The 15,219-nt window shown below is 41.7% G+C and overlaps 1 protein-coding gene across 6 annotated transcripts in view; it reads right to left on the bottom strand.

Moving 5' to 3' along the window:
- Window positions 1-15,219, bottom strand: part of IDE (insulin degrading enzyme) — a 121,101-nt gene that overhangs the window by 12,995 nt on the left and 92,887 nt on the right. For all 6 annotated transcript variants that reach the window (XM_061635544.1, XM_061635542.1, XM_061635540.1 and 3 more), the window contains exons 16-18: window positions 11,832-11,942; window positions 10,839-10,959; window positions 4,643-4,734 (exon numbers count right to left, since the gene is read on the bottom strand). In XM_061635544.1, the coding sequence (XP_061491528.1) occupies window positions 4,643-4,734; window positions 10,839-10,959; window positions 11,832-11,942 (324 nt within the window). The remainder of the gene's footprint in view (window positions 1-4,642; window positions 4,735-10,838; window positions 10,960-11,831; window positions 11,943-15,219) is intronic.

Here is a 15,219-nt window from a genome sequence, read left to right as displayed (position 1 = left end):
GGTAAGTCATCTCTGAATACCACGTACCATGAAAACCCTATTCATAGGGTCGCCATAAGTCAGAATCGACTTGAAGGCAATCCATTTCATTTTCAAGTATGTTTGCATGGGAGTAAATCCCATAGAACTCAATAAGCATGCAAATGATCAGGCCCATCTTTCCCCTCCTTCCCTCTTCCTTCTTCCTCCTCCCCTGTCCACTCCAGACTTCCCTCCCCATAGTCAGTTTTACCTATCCGAAGCATGATTGCAAGGGAGTAAATTCCACTGAACTCAATAAGCATGCAAATGATCTATCCATTCTCAGCAAACAGGATCCCATTTCTTACCTCCCAGATTAAAAAGGAGAGAAATTCATAAATAGGCAAAAAACCTTGCGGTTTAAGAACGTACCTATAGCCCACAGATATTTCTATCAAACTTTAAAAAGCAGGGAAATTGGGCAGCTATAGTGAATGCATCAGAGGAGCAGGAGACCAGACCTCCTCTCTGAGATTTGGACTGCCCTACAAATTTGTCAAAATGCAAACACAATTTGGGTTGGTCTTTCACTGTCCAATCCACTTGCTGTGTAGCTTGGAAGAATTTGGTAACATGTGCCTCTGAGCATATGGTGAGTGGTGGCAACACCTGCAATCAGCCCAAATAACAGAGAGACATGCTGTGCTGATCTTGTTTTAGCAGGGAGGAAGCAACAATATTAAAACAGTTGATAGAGTTCAGATAGTCATTTTAAATGTTTGATTTACTTCGCAATTTTAGTCAAGTTTCCTATAGTAATTCATTCTCTTTTGCTTCTGTTTCTGTGAATATGTGAACTACAGCAACACTTTTCAACACTAAAAAAAAAGCTCCAAAAATAATTGTGGAATAATGGCACTGACCGTTCTGCAGAATAGTTTCCAATGGACGTGAGCAGTATCTCAGTTTGCACAAGATAAAACAGTGGGAGGTGAAATATATTCTAGCAAAATTCTAGGTGTGCTCTATGTTTTTAATTGACCATGCCCACCTTTCCTTAAGTGGAGTAGTTTAAGCATAGCAGGCTGAAAACATGCATCTTGGACAGGCCAAGTTTGTTTTTTTTCCCAACAGCTAGAGTCATTGCTTAAATAGCAACATATTGTGATCAGTCTGATTTTACATCCAACTGCAGTTTCAGATTCAACTGTTAATGTACCCAAAATAGAAATAGAGCATAACCTCCAGTTTGAAACACAAAAGGCTGTCTTCACCATCATATGACACTGACCAATAAAAAGGCTTTGAAATTAATAAAAAAAAAATTGACACATTTTTCTAGGATGAATGATGAGAGAAATATAATTTTCTAGGTTAGATTCTCTGCAGAAACAGTAGTAACACAGAAAAAAAAAAGTAAGAACACCACCAACAAACATACAAAAATGTAATTCTCCATCTTTGGAGATGGCAGGTGTTGCCACTACTCACCATATGCTCAGAGGCATATGTTACCAAATTCTTCCAAGCTACACAGGAAGTGGATTGGACTGTGAAAGAACAACCCAAATTGTGTTTGCATTTTGACAAATGTGTAGCGTAGTACAGTATCTCAGAGAGGAGGTCAGGCCTCCTTCTCCCCTGGTACATTCACTATAGCTGCCCATTTCCCTGCTTTTTAAAGTTGCATAGAAATACAGGCATACCCCACTTTAACGTTCGCAGTGGGACTGGAGAGTATACTTTAAGTGAAAATCTACTTTAAGTGAAACAATTGTCTTCACTTGTACTGCACGCAATCACTAGATGGCAGCGGCGTCATGCCAATAAAATGTATGTTATTGCGAAGCGCGCGAACGTTAAGTGGGGTATGGGGACGTATTGAGCATGTACGTTATAGTGAGGCAACATTAAGTGAAGTAACATTAAGCGGGGTATGCCTGTATCTGTTGGCTATAGGTACGTTCTTAAACTGCATGGTTTTTCCCTATTAGTGAATATGTAATATCTGTCCCAAGCATCTTTGTACATGAGGCCAAATTGTTCTTTGCTTCCAGCCACCCCTCTTCATTAATTGAAAATTTGTCAAGTCACTTGTATCTTGATCTCGACAGCCTACATCTGCCTACTCTTGCCTCTCAGTCTTCTGCATACAGATCTTTAAAAATTTAGCAGAACCATACACTTCCCAATTCCCCCTCATTTTCTACCTTTAAATACACGATTATGGTCCAAGTCCTTGGTCCTCCTAAGGCTGCAACTGTGAGAGATTTGTTTTCTTCATGTGGCTAAAACAATACACTGCACAAACAGCAAAATGCCTTTGGCAAGCCAATATTACAAAACCATTTCCAGAAAGGAGTCTTACTTTCTGGAGTAGATATCAAAGTCACTATGCATAAAGTATCAAATAAAACCTTACAGTAATGAGTAACAAAATCCTCAAAATGCCTGAAATCACTGTAGTGGGAAGTCTTTAAAACAGAAAGCAAATAAACCAAGTTGCATTGCAATTAAATACTTCAAAACAATGAAAGCCTTTAAGAGCTAACTGTGGTTACAGAGATGCAAAACTCCAAAAGCTTTTTGAAAGGCTGATTGTACATGTACAGCTCCAGATGCCAACTACTAGGCTGGTTCAGCTGATCTGCACTCAAGAAAATATTTAAAATGTGCTTAAAAATTCAAATGCAGAAAGCCAAACCCTTTTTATACTACAAAAAAGTAGTCATATAAAAATTAAAAAACTCTAAATGCTAAACCAGGGTGCAGTTTGATTAAGCAGATAATGTCAAGAAAAGCTACTTCCTCTTCCACTAAAACAAATATCCAAGTGTTGTATTATTAGTGCTGCTGCAAAAATGTGACCCCTGTTTTTAATCTCACATGTTAACATAAGCAGTTCTATTTAAATAAATGTGATTATTTGCGTTCTTAAATTAACATCCTTTAACTGCCTTATAGATTTGCCAAGCTGGAAAGGAGGACACCAAAAGGAGCTGTATGCAACTAGAGCCTAGGAGGGGCTCAGTCTCCTTCATGACTCTTTGGATGTGCAACTCTCACCTCACTGGATATTCAAACACTTACGGCGGTATTGACTTACAATACTGGATATAATGGGATACCCATGTGTTTTTCACTTTTTTGTTTTTTTCATTCCTATGATCTCCCTTCAAAAACATATTTCCTTGCTCACTCCCCCTAGACCTATTCAACACAACCACAAATTTCAACCTTTGCAAAGTTTTGGGGCCTCCCTGAAAAAAAAAGTGCAATTCAGCTACTAGGCACACCAACTGCATATCTCTGATCTGACCCGAGTTTGTCCTTGTTAACTCTGGGGAGGCTCAAGGAGTTTTTAGTCCTTAATGACTCACTGGGAAAAATCTGAGAACACTGCCCATTCGGTTTGCCTTCAGTCAAATTATTTCATGCTTACTATGTATCTAGAGGGAAACTAAAAACATACAGAGTTATTTCAGGCTACTCAGAAGAAGCCAGCAGGTCACATTTGTTTACTCTTGTCTCTTAACATAAAAGACACACCATTTCAGAAGTACAGACACAAATATTTTCTAGATATGGTACCTGCAAGGTTTTCTATATGCACTGGTGTTGGCATCTTCCTTTTATAACTGGCTTATTTTCTCCAACAGTATTACTCAGTACAGACCTGTCATACTTTGAGCAAATATACTGGGCTAGCCTCACTTCACAGGTCAGTATGAAAACAAACTAATTCTATCATTGAAATTACCGTTAACCTTGCTGCATTAAAATGCTCTTGCCAAGTTAATATTCAAATATCTCACAAAGCTGCACCAGCAAATATTCTTACATTATAAAATGAAAGTCAAAGTCTATTTTTCCCGGCTGATACACTGCCATTAACATTAGACATGGACATCATTCTCAACTATTTCAAATGCTTGTTCTCTGTTCAAATTATATACCAGTTTGAGAACTCAAGTGCATGGATCTAGCATACATTATTTTTTTAACAGCTTTATTTTATTAATCTAACAGATGCATAAATACCATGCAGAACAAACTGCCTGATAGCTCAGCCAAATGCATGTTTATTTGGAAGCAAGTCCCAGAATATTCAACTGGCTTTACTTCACACACACACAAAAATTTAATAGGTCAGTTATTGATCTAGGACATTTCAATCTAGAACAGCCTTTCCCAACTAGTGGGCCATCAGGTGTTGTTGGACCACAACTCCCATCAGCCTCAGCCAGCATTGCCAATGGTCAGGAAAGATGGGAATTGTGGTCCAACATCTGGTGGCCCACTAGTTGGGAAAGGCTGATCTAGAACATAAAAAACAAACACAGAAGGGGTTAAGCACCTACACTGTCCCCAAGATACACAACAGAAAACTGATACAAAGGTCAGAAAGTGGACATTAGTATCTTCTGCTGATCTCATTTCAGACAGACACATTCCCATTTATGACATACACTTTCCTTATTGTGTTATACATTTTAGTTAATGATACTTGTAGACCGATACTAGACAAACAAGCTTGTAAAAGGGCCTTCAGAATAACTCACTGACAATAAAAAACAAAATAAAACTTTGTTCAAGAGATAGGGAAACTTAAGCAAACCTTTGATTTTAACTACAGTTATCAGTATAAATCTGCTTCTGCTGAAAAACGTATTAAACCAACCTGTTTTGTTATATTGCCGTGGAGAAGTGCTTCAATATGTAACCGTGACAACAGCTGAGAAATAAAGGCCTTGAGGCGGGGAAGAGTGACATCTACAATAGATATTTAGACATTGACAAAATCAATCACATTTTCAATTTAGGAAAAAAATTCCTACATAATCCTAAAATATAATGCATTTCTTAGGAGAAGAAGAAAAGAGGGAAATTATAATCATCACCCAGAGGCTGTCGGAGTTTTCTTCACAAATATTAATGTTTGGGAAAGTTTCCAGGTCTAAACGGCTGTGCTCACTGCACAGTTTGCCTTGCTTAGAATTCACATGTTATTTGACCCAGATTCCAACACAGAAACGAGAACGAAAGAAAAGATTACCCTGCACTGCAATCAGGCTAAACACACATCCACCCTCAAAAATAGTAACAGTCATTCAGGTGGTGGCTGAAGATAAAGCTTAAGCTGTTAACTATATAAAGAACATGTAGTTTATCACCCTCAATCATCTTGACTGCAATTATTTCTGAATGGCAGTTTCAAAGAGTTGTAGTCATTTTGAAATTAATTACACTTTTAATATAAATGTATGGTAGGATTAATCCCTTTAGCTCCAGGCACATCCAAATGTCCACTGAGACACACGAGTTTAAACGGTGAATACCATTTTAAGTGCAACAAGAATGGATTGTGGCAATCAAAAACCCAACCGTAGGTATGATCCAGATTTCACACCTCCCCCCATAGGGGGTATAGTGTGAAAGATGGGAGGCTTATACTGAAAAAGGGGCTGGGGTGGGGGAGAGAATGCTGGAGGTGAAAGGGATTAAACCAAGGAAAGAGGTGTCTTTCTCCATCCTGCCTACAGTCAGGCAAACGGATAGGTACTGTGCGAGTAAGATCTCTGGCATCACTGGCAGCAAGGTGGAGAGCACAACAAAGCTGTAGCTACTGCAGAATGTTGCTGCCAGGCTGTTACAAGGGGCAGCAAGGAGGGATTACATTACACCAAACTCTGCACTGGCTGTCTTTTAGCCACTGGTTCCAATTCAAGTTACTAGTGCTGGTTTACGAGGCTTATATAACCTGGAATCCAAGTACTTAAAAGAGCGCCCAATATCTCCCAGCCCATTTTTTAAGATCTGAAGGTAGGCTCTGCTCATTTTGCCACAGACAGGTGAGGCTCCAGGGGTAGCAGCATGGGGCAGGCCCTTCCACTTATGGAACTTCCTCTCAACTTGAATTAGGCTGTCCCCCACAGTGCCAATGTTTTGGTGTCACTTAGAGAGGGTTTCACCCAACAAAATTGCCTAATTAGCACAAGGACTTTCTCTCCCCAATCTGTTTTGGCAATTCCCCCAGATCTCCGGGATACAACCCATATTTATTTCACCAGACATTTAGTGACAAGTTGTAGATCTCAATAGACAGTTATTGTTTCGCTGCTGTATTTTTAAAAGATTGTGTTGATTTGTTGTAATTTAAATTATTGTTTTATATTTGCATGGCATTAAGACATTTGCGTGGTTTTAAGATTGTTGTTAGCCACCCTGAAGCTCAGTAAGAGGAAGGGCGGTGTTTAGGAATAATAAATAAATAACAGTGAGGAGTAAGAGGGAGGGTTTGTGCTGGAAATCCTTTTCCTTTCCAGCATCCGCTCTGTAGCCCTAGCTGTCCTTCTATCCCAATCGCCATGTCCCCAACAAGTGGACACTGCGCATTCCCATTTACACAAAGAGAGAAGACCTGGACAGTACTACCAATTTTTACTATCAGCCAATTTGTTAAAATAAAACAAAGAGACGCCAAGTTGTACAATTTCACATACACACTACGTTCCATAATTTTACAATCTGAATTTAAATACATATTTGTTTGATGAAGTATGTACTGTAACTCTTGTTTCTTGCTGATGTAATCATGGAAGTCACCACAAGTCATATAACTGTTAATTTTCAGTTATGCTCTGCCTTTGTCACAATATGAAGATGATTTCATTAATTTATCCAAATATTGCCCTTCCATATGAAGGGCATGGTCCATATAGCTACTGCTATAGGAACAGACATTAGGTGTATATGGACATCATGGCAAGTTAAGGTTAATAGTCTACCTTGAATGCACAGACTGTACCAGCTTTACTCCTCCTCACTAGCAAACGGAAGCAATAAACCACATACTGTTATATTCACTCAAACCAGCCGCAATTGGTAAGTCAAGAACAAACTGTGGTTTCAGATCATGACTTGTTTGGAGTGAAAAAAACTTCACCATTCCTGGTTCAGATGTAACAGTAAGCTAATTACTGTGATCTGTTCCTCCTGTTCACTAGCAGAGGGGAGTAAAGCCAGAGTGATCTAAATGTTCAAGGAAAAATCGATTATTCATGATTATTTATTACATTTGTGTACTACCACTCAACCAAGTTTTTTGGATGGCTTACATAAATGAAATGCAAAACACAATTCACAATAAAAACACTGAAGCCAAGACAAAATAAATCACAACAGCAAAAAATCCATCAAGAAACAATTAAAATGAACAAAGCAGCAAAAGTAATTAAAACTAGCACAAAGGGGAAACTTGGCATAAAAAAAACCTGAAGCACCCAAGAAACTTTGATTAAAAGGCCTAGGAGAACAAGCAAGTATTTCCCTGATGCCTAAAAGGCCATACCTTAACCATGGCTTACTCATGACATGCAAACGCACCCAATAGAGACTGGTCAACATCATAATGATATGGTATGGAATCAGTTCCACATTTATCCAACAGTAGCCTACTTCACCTATATCCATGTGTATCCAAGATCAAGGTTTCAGAGTCAAATTCTGAAGTAGGTACAGTGTATATGAACTTGAGGAAGAGAGGTACTGCTGTAAAAACCTAGATCAGATGTCTTTCTTTTTATTGGATTTATAGACTCCCCTTTTGCCAAAGCACTCAAGGTGGTCTACAATGTTAAAATACTAAAAAAAACAAACTACCGTATATTCCGGCGTTGTCGGAAGGCAGAGCTGGGGTCCCAATCCCGGGGAGCTGGATCCCGGAGAGTTGGGAGAAGAGTATTCGGATGGATGGCAGAGGGAAGGGGGAGGAACTTCCCCCCTTTGGAGCGAAGATGAAACAGAGGAACTGCCAGTGATAAGGTCGCTTAGCAACGGGGAGCCTGAGCCCTTCCTGGACATTCTCACGCCTCCCCCTCTTTCAGGCTCAGAGCAAGAGGGGAAAGAGGGAGGGCTGCTCACAGCCGAAAAGCGGGGAGGCAGTTTACCATCAGCCCCTCCCCTATCCCCCATCCTGGAATCGGAAACTTCAGAAGAGGAGGGGGTGATGCTTCCCCCCTCACCGCGCACACGCAGACAGCTGAAAAGACAGGAGAGAAGGGGGGGAAGGCGGGCAGTACCTGAGGTGCAGTTAAGGAGGAGCAAAAGATTGCGCGCCCGTTTGGCCCCTTCTTAAAGAACAGGCGGGAAGAAGTCCCTTGCTCTGTCAACTTTCTCCCAATGCCGCAGGACCTGTATCCCTGTATTGCTTCATGCGAAAACGCAGTCTTTGTTTGGACATTACCCTAATAAAACACGAATTAACTACAGCCGTTGGTCTGGTTCCTGAGTCACATCCTGGGCCTGACAGGCGTATAAGATGACTGGGCGTATAAGACGACCCCCAACTTTGGAGAAGATTTTCCAGGGTTAAAAAGTCGTCTTATACGCCGGAATATACGGTATATGAAATGTAGAGTGAGAAATTACTCAGGCTAACTGAGTGGCACAGACTCCCTGACCTGGGCTCCCTCAATTCTTCTTTCCCTTGGGTCACACAGAACTCCAACGAAGGCCGGGAAGGGGCTGCCCCAACAGTTCTCTCAGGTCACTGATGGTTTTGTCAACAGCTGATGGTGCGTGTACTTCCTGGCCTGGGCTCCCTCATTTCTGCCTTCCCTCAGGGCATATAGGTCCTTCTTAAGCAACCCCAGGGAAAGTGGGGGAGGAACTGCCCCAACATCTCTCTCAGGTTGCTGACTGTTCTGTCAGGAGCCAATGGCAGAGTAAAATCCATGAAGGATAGGTCTATCAATAACTTTAAGCCATAAGGAAAGTGACAAGTTCAGAAACTATGTACTTCTGAATATCAGATGCTAGGGAACAACAGGGCTCCAGCCTTCATGTCCTGCTTGTGAGCCTCTCAAGAGGCATATGGGTGGCCACTGCCACAAGCAGAATGCTGGACTAGGTAGATCTTTGATCTCATCCATCATGAAGATGGGAATGGGGATTGGAAGCAGGTTGGCTTGGACAGCAATTTCCCCTGTGTATCATTCTCTGCTGCTGTCAAGTGACTCATTCAGAGTTTGTATGGGCATGGGTCATCTTTCTGAAAACAGACCTGGAGCAGAATTAGTCCTGGGTGAGTTACGTGACTGCAAGGTAGATTGGGAAGATTAGCTAGCCTGCTCTGGGCAACATTCCTGAGTGGAGCTGAGCATGTCCCACCTGAGGAGGGAGACAGGCAGGAGTCAAGTAACAGAAGAGTAGAACTGGATGGAAGAGGCAAAGGCTAGCCTATCTGCTCCCTTCCCAAGCCCTTCCTGAGCACCAGACACAGATCTTTGACTCCAAAATTGATTGTGTGTGGGGAAAAACCCAAAGAAGAGGCAACACACATGCACACACACCTTCCCTACTATCTTATTTTTAGGATATTTTCATTAGCACTGGCTTTATCCTGAAAATAGCAACAATGTGAAAGCTGGGGCAAGAGATGAATGGAAATAATAGGCCAAACTATTTTATCCTCCGTCCTAGAACTTGTCAGTTCTTTAACGTTGTTTCATACTTGCATTTTATAATCTTTTGAGATCAGGAAAACAAGGGTGTGATCCTGTTTATTATTAGTCTGAAAAGCCTAACTGTAGTTGAGAGTATAAAACAAACATTGTGATTGCCTTTGTCTTGAAAGGGACTCCATGTTTAAAGAGCTCACACACTAAATTTAAGACTCAGAGATTCAGCTTGCCAGCTTGGAGAAGTATCAACTACTTCAGGTGAGCAGATGAGCCGCCGCACCTCATCCTTTCTCCAATGCTCCTATTTTCCCTGGAGTGCGAAAGAGCAGCTGGGCTAAAACAGCTGTGTTTCTGGCCCTTCAAGAGGTAATAGGGAAACAGGACTTAAAGTGGCAGAATAGCATTCAGCATGCTGGACTTCTGAAAAATATCTGCAAATCTCATCTATTGTCTTAGGGCAGGGGTAGCCATCGTGGTGCCTCCCAGACGTTTTGCACTACAACTCCCATCATCCCTGAACATTGGCTACACTGGCTGGGGCTGATAGGAGTTGGAGTCCAAAACTTTTGAAGGGCACCATGTTGGCTACCCCTCTCCTAAATCTGTCCAACAGAGAACTGAGGAGTAGCATTTTAAGTATACAAAACTGCTATTATAAAAAAGAAGAGGTAAATTATCCCCATGGATCATAGTGCACAAACACTTGTTTCATAGGAATACAGAATAACTTCTTAAAAGAGTTTTTATGCTCTCCAGAGTTTAGACGAAATCTAAACTCAACATCCCAGCACCTAAAAGCCACTCTTTAAGGGCAGATTCCTTGAATAAAATGAATCCCCATTAAGAGGATCAAATCCTTGGAATCTGGCTGCAACAAAACTGTTCTTCTGCTACAGGTGTTGCAAACTCCACATCTGAGCATCCTTTTAGAAGCATAAGATCTTCTTGGAGAGGTTAGCTTTTGCTGGTGGTTAATTTTAAACTCTCTCTAGATATAGCATTTTAGATTTTAAATGAGAATCTTATTTTGATGACTTCACCAAACTTCTTCAAATAACCTTTTTTGAAACTCCAAAGCTTCATTGTTTTGATATTCCCTCTGGAATAGGTGCGGCTTTGGTTATAACTAAGGATGACCTAAATTCTAAATTTAAAGGCTAAACACTTACCAGAATAAAATATTTAGGAGGTCTTCCAGCCACCACCAAGTCAATCAGAAGTATCAAAAACCTCCAAGCCCTCCACAGAATAGAAACACTAAGGAAAACACTATAGAAGGTAGAGATGAAATTAAAGTATTTTGCTCTAAGTCTAGTTAAGACAAGAAGCATTTGACTATTCTTATAAAATTAGAACAAGTTCAAATGCTACCTTATATAGCCAAAATCCAACTTAAAATTGGTAAAAGCTTACCATCTAAAGCTTCTTTTAATTCAACTTTGGTCCAGGCAACTTCTGTCATTAATAGTCGGAGATAATACATGGCATGCTGGTGTGGCTGTTCAGCTCGAAAGTTGTGAAGCGATCGCATGTACTATCAAGATTAAAAAAAACAGAATAGTTAAAAATGAAGTTTTGCAGTGAACATGCCTCAGATTCTTTAGTTCTATATTCAAAATGTAATCAAATAAAAGAAACAAAATATCTTCAAGTTGGGAAGCATGATTCCTTCTTAACAGATTTGAAACATGAGTTTGAAGCTGGTTAGCAAATCCTGGGTAAAAGGGAACTCTAGTGAGCATTCATCAATTAACACTGGTTCTGATAAAATACACAGATGTGTCTAATACTGACACTGATAAAGCATCAAGAATTTGCCCGTGATCAATAAGCAGCTGGCAGGGGGAGGGGAGGGAGCATGTGATCCTGCAGTCGGTTCCTAATCTCTGAACCGTCATTAAGAAATAGGGAACAATGTATCTGCACTTGTTAGAGGAAGAGAATTCCTGAAAGTCAGAGCCCACAGGTGAAAAAGCCTTCACCAACCATTTTTAAAACAAATACAAAAAATGAAATTGATCTTCTCACAGATTATTCTCATACCAGCAATCTTCTTCTAAGCCATTTCATTTCCAAAAATACAAGTAGCCACCATCTACTTCAGTGTAAATACTTGAAAAGTGAGGAGTTCAAAACTTAATTCACTTAATCCTATGAATGTCTACTTAGAAATCTCATTATTTTCAAATAGAGCTTACTCCCAGGTAAGTGTATAGTCCGGCACTGTTCATTGCCATCTGCAGCCCTGTACATTCCACAGGGATATATTCCCCACACATTGCTCATAATGAGTTTGAAAGTTTGGGCACATGAAATATAGCATGCATGGTGTCCTCCCTTGCTTGATGGCATGGGATGCTTCACATTCTATTTATAAGGATTAAAGTCAAGTTCTAGATGGCTTACCGCCTCCTTGATAATTTCAAATCTTTTTTCATCAATCTCAAAGGTGGCCATTTTCTCAACAATCTTCTTGAGCAGGATATGCTGCTTGTCACTGTAGCCTTTTACAGAAAGCTGTAGGGAGAGGATACATAAGCTGTTATGTGTTTGAAATATTTCATTTTTATCATTCCAGATAGTCCATCAGAGCAGTGAAGAGCAACTTCTTAACATTGGGAAACATTCTTTCAACAGAAATCCTAATGTTTTCTCCTTGATGTGTGAAAGTCTACATATGATATTACTAGCACTTTACTTTTTCTCAGGGCTTAACATTTGCTAATGTAAGCATTATGGAAGCAAAATGACAGCAGAAAACAGATACTGTTCCACACCACAGAGTAACAATCCAAATGGTAGGCAATAGAAAGTAGAACTGCACTGCTATTTTCCAGGCTTAAAATAGGAAAAGCAGAATGACAATTGGGAGGGAGTAGTAGATTGAGGGGAAAACACTAAATTCTTCTTCCAAAGGAAGAATAAAAGTATTCTAAGACTTCAAATCTAGAGAAAACATAGAAGGAAAGACTCTTGTTCCATAGTTAGTAAAGCACAAGCGTTGATAATATTCTGATTAAGAAAAGCAGGATACCACAAATATTTAATACATCAAGATGACAAGGTTCATAAAATCACTGCATAACTTGGTTGAATACCATACACATAAGCACATTGTTAAAAAATGTATACCGTTTAATATTACACTAAGCTAGCTTTACATTGATTGGTTCACACATTAAGATACGCCACAGTTGGTCTTAAATCAGCCTTCTTCAGCCTAATGCCCTCAAGATGTTTTGAATCACAACTGCTATGCAGGCTGAGGCTGATGTAGTCTAAAAACATCTTGAGGTCACCAGGTTGGGGAAGGCTTCTCTCAGACCATAATTAAATGATGAAATGCACTCACCCCCGCTGTATGGCTCAAACAAGCCATAATATGTCTTGTTATGACATCCAAATTGGGACTGTGCAAACCATGAGTGGTAACCCAGAAATGAACCAAGAACAAACCTTATTTCTGGCTTACCATTTATGCTTTGTTTGAAACAAACAAACCACAGTTCAGGTTTGAAACCATACCATGGTTGTTTGAGCAGCATGGGGGGGGAGGGGAAAGACAATTTGTCCGGGAGCACACATGGCAGCAATGAGGCACTGTGGTTTAACAAACTGTGGCAAACGGACCATTGGTGGTTTTCCCAGGTATCATGCCATCACATGGGTTATAGCACCATTTAGCATCCAAAGGCAAGAATGTACTGAAGTTTTCCCCAGGTAGCGTGCCGTCACGTGGGATGTACCAAAGCAGCCCCAACAGAGAGGGACCACCCACTGTTTACTCATGAGAAAAGACCTGTCGCAGAACACGACAGACAAAGGAGTCTGGAGTAGACCATACCGCCACTCTGCAGATATCTGCAAGAGGTGTGTTGGTTGCGAAAGTGGCCGTAGTGGCAGCTGACCTGGTGGAATGCGCCATTATTTTACTAGGCACTGGGAGCTTAAGTGACTCATACGTCAGTGCAATGCAGGCGCGCAACCAACAAAACAAAGAGGATTTAGAGACCTTTTTCCCAGGAGTCCTAGGGTGAAAAGATACAAATAATGACTCCATTAATCTTATATCCTGGGTTCGAGACAGGTAGATCTTGAGGGCCCTCCGGACATCTAGCGAGTGCCAGGCCTTCCCCAGAGGATGGACGGGCTTCAGAAAGAAGGAAGGAAGAACAATGTCCTGGTTACAGTGGAAAGCTGAGCTGACCTTGGGACAAAAGGAAGGACCTGGGTGCAACACCACTGAGTCCTTATGGAAGATGCAGAGATGGCGGGCCGATGACAATGCTCCCAGCTCTGAAATTCTTCTCAACAAGGTGATTGCCACCAGAAACAGGACCTTGAAGGATAGCAGTCGCAAAGGCACCGACCCAAGAGGTTCAAAGGGAGGATGCTGCAGGGCTTGCAGGACATTTGGTAGACTCCAGGAAGGGAAATGGTGGCACACCGCCGGAGAAAGCAGGGCAGCTCCCTTCAAAAAATATCTGATGAGCGAGTGTGAACCCATGGGAATGGCAGAAGAGGAGATGGACAGGATTGAGGAGATAGTGGAGGTGTGATGACACAAGGTGTTAGCTTTTAGTCCCATTTTCAGGCCACTATATAGGAACTGCAAAACTTGTTGTACATTGGCTTGAGAGGGTTGGCAGCCTTGTAACGTACACCACTTGGAAAAGGTGAGCAAGTACTCTGGTAGATGTGATTCGTCGATGGCCTTCTAGATGCCAGAATTGTATCAACAACCCCCTGAGATAGACCTGTGCTAATCAACTGCCTCCGTTCAAATGCCAAGCCGACAGACTCAGCCAGTCAGGATCAGAGTGCCAGATTGGTCCCTGTGAAAGAAGATCTGGCCTGATTGGCAACCTCCAAGGATCTGTTACTGATAGTGAGAGCAGGTCCGAGAACCACGGTCGGCAAAGCCAGTACAAGGCTAGCAGGACCAGTTGAGCCTTTTCATGTCGCAATTTTCTCTGTTTCCTGCCCAATAGAGGTATCGGAGAAAAGGCGTACAGAAGACCGTCTGGCCACGGTGTTAACAGTGCATCTACCGACTCCGCGGTTGTTTCCAGATACCTCAAGAAGTAACGAGGCAGCTGGCAATTGTGACTCGAAGTAAAGAGGTCCACTGAGAAGTTGCCGAACCAGCGCTGGAGAAGATCAAACATTGCTGGGTGAAGTTTCCACTCTCCCCTAATCATCTGCTGTCTGCTGAGCCAGTCGGCTGTCACATTCAGAACCCCGATGAGATGTTCTGCCCTGATCGACATCAGATGACTTTTGGCCCGGTCAAAGATCCGGGTTGCTTCCACCTGGAGAATTTGTGACCTGGTTCCCCCTTGCCTGTTCAAATGTGATTTTAAGCAGTGTTGTCTGTCCGGATCAGTACATGTTCCAACTGGAAGATTAGTTGAAAGTGTCGGAGAGCCAGATGGACAGCTTGTAGTTCCAGCCAGTTGATGCTCTGACGCTGCTCCGATCTGGACCGCACATCCTGGACAAAGTGGGAGTTGCAGTGGGGGGCCCAGCCAGTTAGGCTGCCATCCGTAGTAATTACAGTTCTGTCCGGTTCTCGGAATGTAGTTCCCCTGCTGAGGTTTTGAATTGTTACCCACCATCGGAAGGAAGCCCGCAGCGAGGGATCCAGGCAAATTTCATGACGGTTGGAGTTGGCAATGTCCGCCTAAAAGGATAATAAGGCCCACTGGTCAAGTATGATGCCGAGCCCACAGAAATATGTAACTGGTGGACATGAACGTCCCTAGAGCTTTTGCCAGAAACATCACATCCGCCT

The sequence above is a fragment of the Rhineura floridana genome, chromosome 7, assembly GCF_030035675.1.
Source record: "Rhineura floridana isolate rRhiFlo1 chromosome 7, rRhiFlo1.hap2, whole genome shotgun sequence".
NCBI lineage: Eukaryota > Metazoa > Chordata > Lepidosauria > Squamata > Rhineuridae > Rhineura > Rhineura floridana.
Note: the sequence above shows the minus strand (reverse complement) of the source record. Positions and strands in the feature narration are given on the sequence as shown.